The sequence below is a fragment of the Thunnus thynnus genome, chromosome 4, assembly GCF_963924715.1.
Source record: "Thunnus thynnus chromosome 4, fThuThy2.1, whole genome shotgun sequence".
In the NCBI taxonomy this organism is placed as follows: domain Eukaryota; kingdom Metazoa; phylum Chordata; class Actinopteri; order Scombriformes; family Scombridae; genus Thunnus; species Thunnus thynnus.
The window spans coordinates 17,553,453-17,569,263 of NC_089520.1; the positions used below are offsets into that span (position 1 = coordinate 17,553,453).

Consider the following 15,811-nt stretch of genomic DNA (forward strand, 5'->3'; position numbering starts at 1 on the left):
AGGATATTTGACTTTTATGAAAAAAGCGCATGAACAGGGACCTATGTGCCACCCTTCATTAATGATTAATAGGCGTATTGATTGGCTGTGTTTTGGGGATTAGGGCCTCTGTTTGAGTAACAGGACTCGATGTTCGTGTGTGGGTGGTTGTGTTTTAGTTTTTTATGTTTTCTGCGTAGCTCTGACCTCTTACTCAAGTCTTTCGAGGATTTTTCTCTTTTATCAGGTCGATGGGACGTTTAATTAGTCTTTAGTTTAGGACGAAAACAAAGCCCAGAACAAGACTTCAGAGAGCAGAGATCTCAGTTTGTGGTTACACTTCCAGTATTATAAAACAGTCTTTATCTTTCACAGCTAGAAACAATGAAACTGCTGTTGTCCTGTCTTCTCCTGACTGCTGGACTTGTCACTGGTAGGAAAGTTTTAATTATATTTATACAATTATAAATTACTGAGTGATATTTAATCTTCTACAGTGTATTAAGGACAATACAGTTTGGGTTTTATTTGTATTTTGGTTTCAAATGAGCAGAATAACTATCTGTGGGATTATAAAGCATGTGTAAACTTATTTTAAAATTCATATGTTTGATCATTTTTAATCATGTTGTGTAATAAATTTTACTGGATGAATGTATATTACTAATAGTAGTAGTAGTTTCACTAAACAGATGTGTTGTGTTGCTCTTAAATGCTTTTTCTGGTCGCATAAACCAGCAGCAGTGTCTCAGTCCAAAGGTTATATGTGTGCAGGCTCGTGCCCAAATGTTGCAGTGGGTACCAGTGAGCACCTGCACTGCACCAAACAGATACAGGTTCAATAAGTCCTCCTGCAGAACTCTGTGTTTCTGGTTCTGTTGTACAAAAACAGGGTACCGCAGTCCTCTGAATGACTTCCAGCGTTCGGAGGGCAGAGAGCTGGTTCCTACCTCCTGGAACTCAGCTCGAGTGCAAATGTTGCCGGGCCTGAACCTGGAGGACTGCGCCACACGCTGCTCCCAGTCACTGGACTGCAGGTACCCACATTAAACTGACAGGAGTTTGTTACTATTGCATCACTAGGAGCCATTTCCCCAATAAGTCCACACACAGAACAGGTATGTTAGATGTTACTTATGACTTGATTGATTTAAAAAATGCATATAGTAAAACTTTAAAGGTCTGTAATGAGCTCCATATCTACATAAATAAAAATAATATTTAGGTTTTCAGTCTGTGAGCTTTTAAAGATAAGAACACACAGCATCAGGGCCAAACCTGCTCACTGATGAGACTGAAAGTTGGCAAAACAGTCTCAACTCAAGGTCCTTTAGATGCTGTTCTGGAGCTTTCAAAAACATCACATGATCTTCACCAATAGATGAAGTTTGCACAGTTGTCATGGAATTGTAGATGCTGAAATTTCATTTTTTTTTAGTATTTAATAATAGTATTTTAAGGAATCCTTGTTGAGACTGAAAGTTCATTGTCATTAAATTTCTTTATAACATACAACATATAACTTCATTTGCTGAGGAAGACGGTGTTATATGGTCGAAAGCTCAAAGAACAGCTACTTATGGACCTTGTGTTTAGATTGTTTTGCTAACTATTCACTATTGATTTATGAACTTTCTATGTGTGAGTGTTACTTTATTGCTCACTGTGACATCATTAATTAAGGTTTGCAGGTTTTTGCATTTTGAACACTATCAATGTGATAGTTTCGAATGTTGGTACGTTATTAATAAATAACTGTTGGCTCAGATGTTATGAGGCTCCTCCAAAATAGATATTCCACAGCCACGAAGAATACACCAAACAAAGGGATCCTTCAATTTAAAGCATTATTTCAGTTTATTGCATTCATTTTTTTATCAGTTATAATAACATTGTCTTCACTAACTAACTGCTGAGATCTGAAACAGCGAGACATCGTTAGTTAGACGATCAAACAGGTTGTAAACAAACCAACAGTTTAGCCAGATTAACCAAACCACCTTATTAGGTGGTAAAACTAAAAGTGAGGGCACCTGAACTGTTGGTAATATAAAAATTGTGTGCGTTCACTCAGCAGTCTGTTTTATAAATTATCTATGCTCAGTTCAAGTCTGTGTAAAGCTTTGAGTTTGATGTGGAATAAAATCTTCAGGCCAGTAACTAACTCTTAACTTTTAAAGGTTTTCTGTGAGAAATGAAAAGTTACTAAATCTATCATCTCTATCGTTTCCACAGACTAATTAACTGCTGCTCCAAGTCACATCGATTGGCCACAATATGATTAAGTAGTGAAGCATCACACTAACAGGATTATAACTAACACAACATTAATATTAGTAGCAACAATTATTCATTATTGCTTATTTTCCAGAACATATAATTTCACATATTTAACAGAAAATAAATGATATGTAATTATTCTATATCACAACATATATTTGCATATTGATTTTCTTATTGTGGATCTTACAGTAGGTCAAAGTTTAATCAGTAAATTGATTTATATACTGTTTATGGATGTTTACAACAGACAGTTAACATAACATAACTTTAGCTTCATTTTCATTTCCAAATAACTTTGACTAAAGTGTTGGATTGTTTGTTGGCAACTGATTTTTATTATTCCTGATAGAAATTATTATAGTAGTATGAAAATAAGACCCAGAATTAGCTTTAAAAATGTTAGTTTCCAGACTGACAACCTAAATATTCTTATATTGTCTTATTAGTGAATAATTGATCAACATCAATAAGCCATGACTTACAAAACCTTTATTAATATACTTTATTGTAAGTTTTTACCAATCAGTGTATCAGTCTCTGACATGAAAATTTGCCTCAACACCAGAGCGTTCAACTATGAGACACGTCCGACTGTCACCTGTAAACATCTGCCCTGGGTGGGCGACGGCAGCAACGCGGAGGTGAAGAGAAACGTTAACTGTGACCTTTACGAGAAGAAAGGTAAGACACGTGTGTGCTCATGTTGTGTGACGTTTCAGAGATTAACGTGACTTATCCGTGCTTGGAGGTGTTTGATTGGTTTGCTTTTCGTTATGAAGTCTATGTAAGGAAGTGCATCGTGGGTAAAGGGGAAGACTACCGAGGGAAAGTCTTCACCACAAAGAGCGGACTCACCTGCCAGCAGTGGTGGTCCAAGTTTCCTCATGATCACAGGTGAGACAGTTCCTCTGATGAATCTTTGCATGTGGATGTTTTAGTCTTTCATACAGCAGAAGTCATTGTTTCAGGAGACTGGATCTGAAATAAAACTGAATATGAGGTTAAAGTGCTATGAGGGTGTTCGCATCTATATGAACAGTGAAGGATTTTGTCCCTTTACACAAGTTCATACATAATATGACTGGGTTTATTTCAAGGGTTACTTTCTCAAATTTCACATTGAAAACTAGTAAAGACACACAAGCAAACAAATAAAAGAATAAATTAGAATAAATTAATATCTTCCTCATCTTTCCAAACTTAACTGTTAATCAGAAGATAAAATTAAAAGTCCCGCTGTTTTCATAATGTATATTCACTCAAGGGAAAAATGAAATGAAATGAAGGAAAAGTCAGAATTAAGGAATTGAAGAATTGGTCTTGTAGGAATACCGAGTTATACATATAATTGCATGTTTAGTTAAGCAATGATAATAAATAATAATAGTAATACAGGCTTAATACAGTCAGAAATGGGGGCGAGGTAAACCACATACAGTACCAGTCAAAAGTTTGGACACAGCTTCTCATTCAAGGGTTTTTCTCTATTTTTACTATTTTCTTCATTGTAAAACAACGATGAAGATATCAAAACTATGAAATAACACATATGGAATCATGTAGTGAACAAATATGTGTTAAATAAACCATAAACCATATTTGATATTTTAGATTCCTCAAAGCAGCCACCTTTTGCTTTGATAACAGCTTTGCAGACTCTTGGCAGTATCTCAACAAGCTTCATTAGGTCGTCACCTGGAATGCCTCTAATGAGCAGGTGTGCCTCGTCAAAAGTTAATTGGTGGAATTTCTTGTCTTCTTAATGCGTTTGAGATCATCAAACGAGGTTGTGTTGGTATACAGCAAATAGCCCTATTCGATCACTGTATTAATCCATATTATAGCAAAAACCGTTCAACTAAGTGTAGAGAAACGACAGTCCATCATTACTTAAAGACATGAAAGTCAATCAATCCGGAAAATTTCAAGAACTTCAAATGCAGTCGCAAAAACCATCAAACGCTATTATGAAACTGGCTTTCATGATGATCGTTCCAGGAAAGGAAGACTAAGAGTAACCTCTGCTGCAGAGGAGAAGTTCATTAGAGTTACAAGCCTCAGAAATTGCCAATTAATGGCGCCTCAGATTAGAGCCCACATCACTGCTTCCAAGTAACAGACACATCTCAACATAAACTGTTCAGAGGAGACTGTGTGAATCAGGCCTTCATGGTCGAATTGCTGCAAAAAAACAACTGCTGAGGGAGAATAAGAGAAGAAGAGAATTACTTGAACCGAGAAACACAAGGGATGGTCATTAGACCAGTGGAAATCTGTAGTTTGGTCTGATGAGTCCAAATTTGAGATTTTTGGTTCCAGACGCTGTGTCTTTGTGAGACGCAGAGAAGGTGAACGGATGGTATCTTCACGTTTGGTTCCCATCGTGAAGCATGGAGGAGGAGGTGTGATGCTTTGCTGGGTGACATTGTTGGCGATTTATTCAGAATTTAAGGCACACTTAAACAGCATGGCTACCACAGCATTCTGCAGCGACATGCCATCCCATCTGGTTTGCGATTAGTGGGACCTTCATCTGTTTTTCGACAGGACATTGACCCAAAACGCACCTCCAGGCTCTGTAAGGGCTATTGGACCAAGAAGGAGAGGAGTCAGATCACCTGGCCTCCACAGTCACCCAAACTAAACCCAGTTGAGATGGTTTGGGAAAGGAAAAGCAGCTAACAAGTGCTCAGCATATGTGGGAACTCCTTCAAGACTGCTGGAAAAGCATTTCAGGTGACGACCTCATGAAGCTGATTGAGAGAATACCAAGAGTGTGCAAAGCTATCATCAAGGCAAACAGTGGCTACTTTCAGGAATCTAAAATATTAATCATATTTTGGTTTGTTTAACACTTTTTGGATTACTTTACAAAGTTTTGACTTTTACTGTACACAAAAGCTAGAAAAAGTGTTATTATTCTTATTTATTTTACAAAATCCATATTCACACACAATATCCAATTTGTCCAAAGTCAAGTCCTTTGTGACAGAAATGATTATTTCAACATCAGTAAATATGAATGTAAATGTCTTACTTGACATCTTGTCCGTTGGCTGCACAGCTAAAAAAAAAAAAGTTAGAAATATAGTAAAGTGGCTTATAACCGTAGTTGTTTTTTAATAGACACTACAGTCATTGATAGAAAGAATAGCAGATGTTAAGTGATATTAATCGCAGCCACAGAATGATTTGAGATCAAGTGAAGAACTGTCCATTAACATTTTGGAACTTGCTTTCCTTTACAGGTCAGGTAGATTATTTTATTACTAATACACCAAACATTATGTTTAATCATGTGTTATCTTTCTGTAGTTGTGTTCTGGATGTGTAAATTGCCAAAGCAATTCATTTTAATCACTAATTTTGTCACTTTGTACTCTAAAATATGTCCTAAACTGTTGGAAACTAACTGGTGAATGTAAACACCCTGAAAGTAAAGCTGAGGGTCAGCAGTTTAACTTCATTCAGTACGAAGCCAACACATCAAAACAATGTGTCACTGTCCAAAGAGCTCTTTGACTGGACTGTATGAGACCTGCAACAGTCCGTCACTCACTGTAAAACTCTGTGCGTGTCTCAGGTGGACTCCCACAGCCACTAATGGCCTGGAGTTGAACTACTGCAGGAATCCAGATGGGGACCGCATCGGTCCGTGGTGCTACACCACCGACCCAGAGCGACGCTATGAAAGCTGCAACATTCCCCAGTGCAAAGACGGTACAGCCAACACATTTCCATGACGTATGAGAAGTACATACAAGTGTGATGGATGGGTAACACTTTATTTTACAGGTCCTGCAGTTTTCTAATAATTTCATCAGAAATTTCTTGACGCGACTTGTGTAATTTGAAGCTAATTATAGGAAAGGAGAAAATGTTGACTTTCAGGGGAATTTCTTTACAAGAACTCTTCAATCTTTCTCATTGGAATAAAAAAACGGGAAGGGATTCATTCAGTTTTTGTAAACTTTATTCTCCATGTTTAATTGTATAAATTTCCTGTAATTTACATTTACAGAGAAAGACAAGCTCTACATATTTGCATGTTCACAGACTAAAAGATACTTTGGTTGAAGAAGGTTGTAATTAACAAGTGTACCAATTGAACGTTTTCCCTATAATTAGTACCAAATTGCACAGTCTTCTCCGGGAACCTCCCTAAAAAAAACTACAGTTTCAAATCAGGTCCTTTCTAGGAAATTATTAGGAAACTAGTGAACCGTAAAATAAAGTGCAACAGAATGCATGATTTTTTTCTTCTCACTTCTCATTTCTCTCACTTTAAAACTGTGTTGGTGGTTTTGTTTTGCAGAGGTATGTATCACATGTAACGGAGAGGACTACAGAGGGCAGGTTGACCACACTGTGAGTGGCAGAGAGTGTCAGAGATGGGACCAGCAGTATCCTCACCAACACATCTACCAGCCTGAAAAGTACTCACACAGTCATCACTGCACTATTACATGTTATTAGCCAAACTGATCCATAATGTGAACTGACAAGAGTGTAACTGTACATTTGTGTTGTTTGCATGTTGAATCAATGTCAGGCAGGACCTGTAAGTCCTTTGTAATTGTTGAAATTAAAATGGCCGATATGTGTTTTCTCAGGTATCCTGATAAGAGTTTAGATGATAACTACTGTCGTAATCCTGATGCCTCTCCGGTGCCCTGGTGTTACACCACAGACCCGGAGGTGGAGAGAGAAAACTGCGAGATCAGCAAATGCAGTAAGATGTTAATTCTGTCACAGAAACACTATTAGAAATATTGATAGTAAATAATAGCTGTCATGTATTGTCTCACGGGATAAATTTGTGGGATTAGATCTTCTTGCTTGTTTCTCTTGTTTTGTTTTGGTCGTTTGTTCTCTCGGGCACGATAGAGGAGACACAAGCTAAATGGAGCCGGTTTGTGTGGTGTTAGAAGTCACAGTGGTAGAGGAGAGTCTCATTAACTCGCTGTAATTAAATTTACTTTTTGGTGTCTGTGCAAATTACTTCCTAAAATGTGAGACGTTTCACAATTGCCCCCAATGATTCTCTTTGATTTAGGAGTAAATGTGGCTAAAGTATGCAGATGGTTGTCTGTGATTCAAGCCCTGCGTTCTTTCTCCAGGTTTCAGGTTAATTAAAGGTTAATTAAAGTGTTTTTCATTATTTTGTTTTCTTTGTACACTTTAGTTCAATTTTCATTTAGCTTCAATTAATTTTCAGGGTGGTTCATCTTTAGTTTTATTGATGTTAGTAGTAGTTTGATTATTTTACAGATTTACATAAATAAAAAAAATATGATAGAAATAAATTTCCATGTTGTATTGTTTGTAATGTGGATAATGTAATACAAAAACAAGTAATAAATACTTTTTAGAATTTATTTAGAGTATTTTTTCAGCATATACTCGAGTTCAAACTCTTTTTGAGGTTAAAACCACAATGTTTAATTCTGAGTAATTACTTGACAGAGTTAAAGGATAAATCCTGAACATTTAGCTTTAAAACATTCAGCCCAAAATAAAACAAAACAGGACATTAGTGTTTTCTCCAAAATTTCAACATGAGTTGTGCAAGTTGTGCATTTCCACTAAGAGCAGAGATCATCAGCGGGGCTGAAAATCTATAAGACAGCGCCATCCTGTGGTGTACTTGGCATTTAGTAAAAAAAAAAAAAACAACAGCATTGCTCCAAATAAATTCTTATTATCTTATAGATCAACAAAAAGATTTAAAAACAAAATGTCATATTTTTATTTGAATGTTGCTGTGTGTGAAGAAGAGAAAGAACTTAAAACTAGGTCAGAAAAAAAAAATATGGGAGGAATGAAAATGAATTTAAAAAGAAGAGTCAAAAGGAAATAATTTTGATAGATGATAGGTTTTTCACATTTGAGAAATTTAAACAAAAGTATAAAATCCCCAGTTTAATCTTTTCAATGTCAGATTTTATAGTGTCTTAGAGAGTTTTTTTTTTCTTGACTTTATTTTTAATCCTTATAGTGATTAAGTCTACACACCATCATGTTCATATCACATCATTTATTTGTGCCCAATTATAGACTTGAAAAGAAGATTCACTAAATAATTCATTAAATATTTAGTGAAATAATTTTAAATTAAATAATTTCCTTCACTGTAGTTTAAGGCTCAGCCATTCTGTGTCATCATATTGAATGTTCTGGAAAATCTTTTGTTATGTCTTTAATTTCACTAAAAAGCTGCAACAAAATCCTCTTTTCTCCTTTATTGCCTTTATTGGCATCCTGCCTTAGTGGGCCCACATCACCTAACGCTGCACACTCATTTATTTCCTTCTCAACTTGCTCTTTCCCTTCAGCTGAGGTGCGTGTTGAGAAACGCCAGCGCTCCAGCTTCACCACTAACTGTTTCCGTGGCCGCGGGGAGGATTACCGCGGTAAAGTCAACGAGACAACATCTGGTATCGCCTGCCAGCGGTGGGACGCCCAATATCCTCACGAGCATCCCTTCTACCCAAATACATATGAATGCAAGTGAGTATGTATATAAAAAACTGTATGACGGAGGGGAAAAGAAGGTGAAAACACTTTGGGGTTGTTATCTTCACTCATAACCTGTTAATTCAAAAGTTCTCCATTTGCTTCACACATGAATATTAATGTCGAGATGTCACTGCAGTGAAATTTCTTATTTCTCTGCTGACAGTTGACAGAATGATGGATGGTCAGCAATGCGGGACGCAATACAGATGTGAAATGAATATTAAACTTATTTGTGACGCAGTGATTTCTCATCACACTAAAATCGATTACCAGCTTTTCAATCATCGGTTTTAAGAAGAAGCTACGAATTATTTTAATATAATCTATAGGTCTGTAAATTAAAAGGGAGAAGCACAAACAGCATGTCTGAAGCATTAGTGATGAGCTGGTGGACGTTGTTTAAGCTGACTGTGTGTAACACTTCATCCAGGGGTTTGGAGGAGAACTACTGTCGTAACCCAGATGGGTCGGAGGCTCCCTGGTGCTTCACATCTGTGTCAGAGATGAGGACCGCTCTCTGCTTACAGATCAAACGCTGCGCAGACGACATCGAAGCTGAGGGTACAACTCATTGATTCAAACTACAGCAAAAAGATGAACTCAGTGAATGAACACGAGGCTAGACTGTATGAATATTCACATGAGAAGAAAGGTCCAGAAATACTCAGAAGTCCCCTCCAATAAAAGCCCACAACCACACACGACCCCCAGAAAAGTTTGACCAGGCACCAAGAATTTTCATTTGAATCATTTGGATTTATCAACCTTTATTTATTCAGTGATCTGCTCATATACACTATTTATTTACTGTATTTTTATTGGTGTATTTAAAAGGGACAGTGCACATTAATAAACTGTAAATGCACCAGAATTATTGCTAAAAGTTTTTTTTTAATCTGCAGTCCCAACATCAAGGTTCAAATATTCAAATAGTCTAATTTACATGAATTTTGTCAAAAAATACTGGAATCAGCTTATAAAATGACATCCATCTGTATGTTTTTAAGGATGCAAATCCCTCCATGAAATTGCTACTTTATTCCATTTTTATTACTTTTTTTAACCACTATTACTGTCTGTTATAATTCAACAAGATCACTACTATCATATTATTTTCCTTTTTTTTTCAGATTGCTACCATGAAAATGGAAAAAACTACCGAGGCATGGTTCGTAAAACTCGTAAAGGCATCACCTGCCAGAAATGGAACGTGAACACACCTCACCGGACCAAGTATGATGATCATTTAAGAGTTACAAAATCAGTATTTATCTAAGAAGAAAACAGTCTATAGGCATTTGGGGACATTCATGATAAAGGCAAAAGAAAGGAAAGAAATGGACTCTGCTGGATGCCTTTATATCACATCTCTTGAATCCTTTAATATACCATCAGCATTATGAGTGAATGCTCTTTCTTTACAAAAGTAAAATGCAAAAAACAAACTCTCACCCCACTTATCTGTGACATATACGACATGCCTTCAGTTTTAAAAATGTTTTTTCAGAATAAACCCAAGGACGCATCCTGAGGCCAATCTCACAGAAAATTACTGTCGAAACCCAGATGGGGACCAGCACGGACCCTGGTGCTACACCACTGATCCCAAAACTGAGTTTGACTACTGCGCCATCAAACAGTGTGGTACACAACTCTGCTTTCTTTGTCTGTTTTAAGATCCTCAAAGTAGTTTAACGAACTCTGTGGCAACAATTCATCCAGAACTGCTCTAATCTGACAGGCAATTTAACGATTCATCTGTTTCTTGGTGTTTTCAAACAGCTGGAGAGAGACCGCCCATGACTGAAACAGTAGGTTAGTTTCCAAATTAATATGAAGCAACATTTGCAAGATGACATTAAGCCTCTGTGTGTGTTTTTACAATGATATTTCACCTTTCCATGAACACAGAGAACACAGAGGAGTTTAGTGAGTGTGGGAAGAGAGAGGACCGCTTCCAGAGGACAAGGTTACGTATCGTAAATGGGATACCTGGGAACTCGCCGTGGACAGTGAGCCTCAGAGACAGGTTAGTCCGAGAGATTTAGACTCAAAATACGCTCTGCTGTGCTGCGTATGACCTCTGACCCCTTGTGTGCAGGAAAGGAAACCATTTCTGTGGAGGATCCCTGGTTAACCCCAGATGGGTGATCAGCACCAAGCAGTGTTTCTCCTCCTGGTAAACTTTACTCATTTACATGACAGTTTACTGGTAATCAGAAGTACAACTCAACCTGTGACGATAGTTGTTTAGTCGTCTGTGGCTCTGGACAGAAATTTGTCAACACTGAGAGAATTACTCATCATCACTTAATCTCTTAATCTCATTCTGATAAAGCAGTATAAGCATGAAGATGATGCTTCATGTGCAGTGGTGGGAAAAATATTGAAGTCTTAGGTAAAAGTAGCAGTACCGCTAAAATGTAGTAAAAATGTTCCATTAGAGGTAAAATTCTTGCATTCAAAATCTTACTCAAGTGAAAGTATTACTTACGCAAAATTTACTTAAAGTATCGAAAGCAAAAGCACTAAAAAAAAAAAGAAAAAACTTTTTAATAGTTAATCTACTTTTTTTTTAAAATGACTGCTTACTGATTTGGATTCATTGTGTGTCAACACACCCTGAGGAAGGCAAGTGTGCCGACACGTGTTAGTGTATTTTTAATTTATTAGCCTATGTTTATTAAAGGCTTTTTATTTTTAACCGTCCACTTGAGTGTCTGGAATTAGATTTTTTATGCCACACCCCGCTCATGGATGAGGGCATATTGTTTCCTCTTTAAAAATGGTCTTTCCCCCCACCAAGAGCACCGGTGTTTGTGGTGTTGCCAAAAGAAAAAGACCATTTAATGTCAAAGTGAAAATAGATCTGTACAAAGTGATCTAAATTAAGTACAAATATAACAAATGAAAATACTGAAAAGTAATCTATAGCTGTAAAATAAATGTATTGGGTTAAGAAATACAATATCTCCCTCTGAAACTTAGTTGAGTAGAAGTATAGTGAAGAGTAAATGTACTTTGTTACATTCCACCAGTGGACATGGGCCTTTACCAGGCATGAGGCGTCTAACAAAAGATACTATCGAGTTGCATTATGGGAAGTGTAGGACCCAGAGTTTTTGTAGCTTAACCCATGCAACAATTTTTACTATTTTTTAAAAATTTTTAAAAATCTTTGAAGTCCTTTATGGAAGAGTGATATTAAATAACTGAAATAAAATCACAAGTCACACTTTGATTATATTCTCCATGTTAACGTGTCTTCATGTCTGCACAGCTATGTGGACCTGCCCGGGTACTCGGCCATGATGGGAACACTGTATCGTGATCCACAAGAAGGAGAACCTGGTGTGCAAACCATCCCTCTCACCAAGATCGTCTGCGGACCCTCCGAGTCTCAGCTGGTCATGTTGCAACTGGAATAGTGTGTACTGTCAAGTGGCCCCAACATGCACACACACACACACAGACACGTCACGTATATACTCAAATATATCAATTATTTCCCTCTGACTCTCTCTCCTTTCTCTAGCCCTGCCCAGTTTAACGAACGTGTCTCTCAGATCTGCCTCCCTCCTGAGCGCTACATAGTAGCTGAGGGGACGACTTGTGAGATCGCAGGATGGGGTGAGACGAGAGGCAAGTATAATTCTGGAAATCTTAACTTGACACTGAGTTTGCTACATGTCGAGCTTCATGCAACTACAATATGCTTCTATTGCAACAATTAATAATAGATGACTTCCTCAGAACAAGCATCTTGTTTCTGCTCTTGAAGTGATGCATTTAAAGTTGCGTCTAAATGAGAGAGCTATAAAAGCCGTTGAGCAACAGATGGCGTTGCTATTTTCAGAATCGTTCAACATCTGTCCACCTCCGTTTTTCTTTTCTCCATCTCTCTAAACACATTAGCTGCTAATTCATTCCTCCTCCTCTTCACTGCTTTTCAAGGCACTGGAGATGAGACTGTCCTCAACGTGGCACACATACCAGTTCTTAGTAACAAGGAATGCAACAAATACTTCCGAGGTCGTGTTCGTGAGAATGAGATGTGCACCAGCTCTTTCCAGGGTGGAGTAGGTGCCTGTGAGGTAGGTGTCCGTGCAAAGGTGTGCACAGTTTGAAACTTAATTGTTCATTTTGAGTAGGAAATTTTTGAGTTTTATCTTAGAACTGCAGCAGAGTTTCTTCATTCACTCACTAATTCTTTTTTTTTTTTTTTTTTTTAAAAAAAAAAAAGGTTACACTAGAGAAACAGAGAGGGATATCACAGGTCAAAGTCCCCAGCCAGATTTGGACCAGCGACATTGTGTTTTATTATCGTTTACATCTTAAAGAACAGACAGGTTGCCCTCTGTAATCATTCCTCCTGTTCATACTGACCATTAGAAGATCCTTTCTAAATGTACTTTCAATGTAAGTGATGGGGGATAAAATCCACAGTCTTCCCTCTGTAATAATAATAATCATTTATTCAAAAGTTTATCTAAAGCTAATGTGGACTTCAGCAGTCCGAAATAGTCAAATCAAGTGGATATCTTCCAAAGTTACAGCCATTTTAGCACAAATTTGTCATTTCTTACGATCTTTCCACTGCAGCTCATCAAAGAAACATTGTCCAGGAAAATGAAAAGAGAGAATTTTGAACTAAAAACACTTTAAATTTGGAAGCTATCCACTTCAATTTGTCTAACTCAGACGACTGAAGTCTCATATTTGCTTCATATAAACTTTTGAAAACATTTTTGCTTAAAACGAGGATGTGGATTTTGTCCCCTATCACTTGCACTGCAAGCACGCTACGACGGGATTTACTAATGGTCAGTATGAAGAGGAGGGATGATTACAGCGAGCAAAACATCTTTCAATGTTCATTTGAGCACCTGACTATTGTTTTAAGACAGACTTGAAAAATGTTTAACCTGTCCTTTAACCATTAGGTCACAAGGGCAACCCAACACAGACCCTTTTCTTTGACATTTACTGCAGTGTGCAGTGGCACTAAAGGAATGGTTTGACATTTTGGGAAGTTAGTTTTTTTTTGCTAATTATGACAAGATCGATACCACTCTCATGTCTTCACGCTAAGTATGAAGCTACAACCACCGGCGGGTTACCTTAGCTTAGCATGAAGAATAGAAACAGGGAAACCGTTAGCCTGTCTCTATCCAAAGGCAACAAAATCTGTCTACCAGCACCTCTAAAGCTCAGTTATTAACACGTTATATCTTGTTTGTTTAATAAGTACAAAAAACAAAGTGTTAAAATGGCAATTTACGGGAGGTTATGTGCCAAGAGGTGTTTGTAGGCGGATTCCCCCCATTTCCAGTTTTTATGCTAAGCTATGCTAGCCGACTGCTGGCTGTAGCCTTATACTGAACAGAAAAATATGAGAGTGGTATCAGTCTTCTCATTTAACTTACGAAAGCAAAGAAGCATGCTTCCCAAAATGTCAAACTATTCCTTTAACGACCAAGAATAAAACAGTAAAATGTTTTAAATTAATACTTCAACTACTAGAGCTGAAGAAAACCTTTTGATGACGAAAATCACTTTAGCAAAGAGCATACAGCTATTTATACGTTCCTGTAAATCAAACACATTCGCCATTTGGATAATGGAGGTAGACTGGACAAGATGTGACTGCAAGATGTTTCCAACCTCAGCAGTGACAGTCAGTCATAACAGAGACAAATAATGACTCCAGAGTGTTGTTCCTGTGTGTCTGCAGAGAGACTACGGCGGCCCGTTGGCGTGTCAGAACAGGGACTGCTGGGTACTCGAGGGTGTGATCATCCCCATGAGGCGCTGCGGACACCCGGGGCAGCCCAACATCTTCATCCGTGTCTCGGTCTATGTGGACTGGATCAAGAAGGTCATGGAGATGGCTTAGAGACAGATACTGCCATCCAACAGGGACTGATCAAATCTGCTTTCAACGCCCACTTTCATATGACCATATGTTTTTTTTTCATCTCAAGAGTTTCTTTTGCAATAAAACATATTAATAATACATCCAATTTTATAATCAGATTTTATTATACGAGTTATAATGTTATTATATTATAAAAATATACAGGAAACATTGCAGGTATCATCTTGTTAATGGAGAAAATGCAGGGACAGCACTGTCATTTGTTGTTTTCTGCTTTGAATTATTTTTTATGTCCATTTAAATTCAGTTAGTCCTTTCAGCCACAGTATCTGACGTTAAAATGCGTCATTTAAATTCATGAACTGCCTGTTCAGCAGTCAAAATCCACCAGACAGAATGAGCAGAAAACACTTTACATTCTCAAAACATAACCACGTACGCTGAGATGCAAAACAAAGAGCCGTGCAGAGAAGATTTATGATAATAATGTAAGTAAAGTTGTACAAAGTTGTGTTATTTATTCACGAACAACTACAAAACTAATGGTGTCTCAGGTTTGGAGAAGAAGAATAACTGGGAATAATTAACTTCCAATAACAAGGGAGGTGTCGGGGGTTTTTAAGTTGCACCCTTTACCACAAAACTGTACGCCTCCCCTTGCTCTCCCTGGCATTGAATGGAGCTCCAAAATACCTTCTTTGCCCCCAGCCTCTAAAGAAATCCCTCCTCTGCCTGTCTTTTGATGCCTGCCCCCACCTCTAAAGACATGCCTTTGTGCCTTATGCAGAACTGTATGCGCTGCACATTCTTTCTAGTTCTATAGGAGGATTTTTGTAACCCGGTCCTGATGAGCCCACGGAATTCAGCTTAAATAAACCTCAAGATCAGAGTCCAACAGAATCTCAGACACACCAGCCTGCAGAAGGCCACTGAACTCTCTCTCTCTCTCTCTTTCTCTCTCACACAGACGACCATCCCCCTCTTTCTCTCTCTCTCTCTCTCTCTCTCTCTTATACCTCATTCTACCTTTCTGCCTCTTTCTCTCAGTTATTTTCATAGCAGCATTTTCCCCCCACTTTTGTCTCAACAATCAAAATATACCAACATTTTTTATTATTTTGTAGAAATGAGAACTAATAGAACTGAAGTCTG

The 15,811-nt window shown here is 37.7% G+C and overlaps 1 protein-coding gene across 1 annotated transcript; it reads left to right on the forward strand.

Annotated features, from left to right (window-relative positions):
* Positions 1 to 22: 22 nt before the first annotated feature.
* On the forward strand, positions 23 to 15,143 carry mst1 (macrophage stimulating 1). Its single transcript, XM_067587052.1, has 18 exons — positions 23 to 412; positions 872 to 1,016; positions 2,828 to 2,943; positions 3,042 to 3,156; positions 5,846 to 5,982; positions 6,578 to 6,698; positions 6,876 to 6,994; positions 8,598 to 8,772; positions 9,212 to 9,342; positions 9,912 to 10,014; positions 10,289 to 10,425; positions 10,564 to 10,596; positions 10,693 to 10,810; positions 10,883 to 10,960; positions 12,062 to 12,208; positions 12,317 to 12,423; positions 12,736 to 12,875; positions 14,516 to 15,143. Exons 1-18 carry the CDS (start codon positions 364 to 366, stop codon positions 14,675 to 14,677), a joined length of 2,133 nt encoding a protein of 710 aa, XP_067443153.1. The 5' UTR covers positions 23 to 363; the 3' UTR covers positions 14,678 to 15,143.
* Positions 15,144 to 15,811: the final 668 nt, after the last annotated feature.

Coding starts and splice junctions, on each gene's coding strand:
- mst1 (XM_067587052.1), top strand. CDS start 364: ATGAAACTGCTGTTGTCCTGTCTTCTCCTGACTGCTGGACTTGTCACT. Junction 8,773..9,211: donor CCAAATACATATGAATGCAA/GTGAGTATGTAT, acceptor CACTTCATCCAG/GGGTTTGGAGGAGAACTACT. Junction 10,015..10,288: donor AACACACCTCACCGGACCAA/GTATGATGATCA, acceptor ATGTTTTTTCAG/AATAAACCCAAGGACGCATC.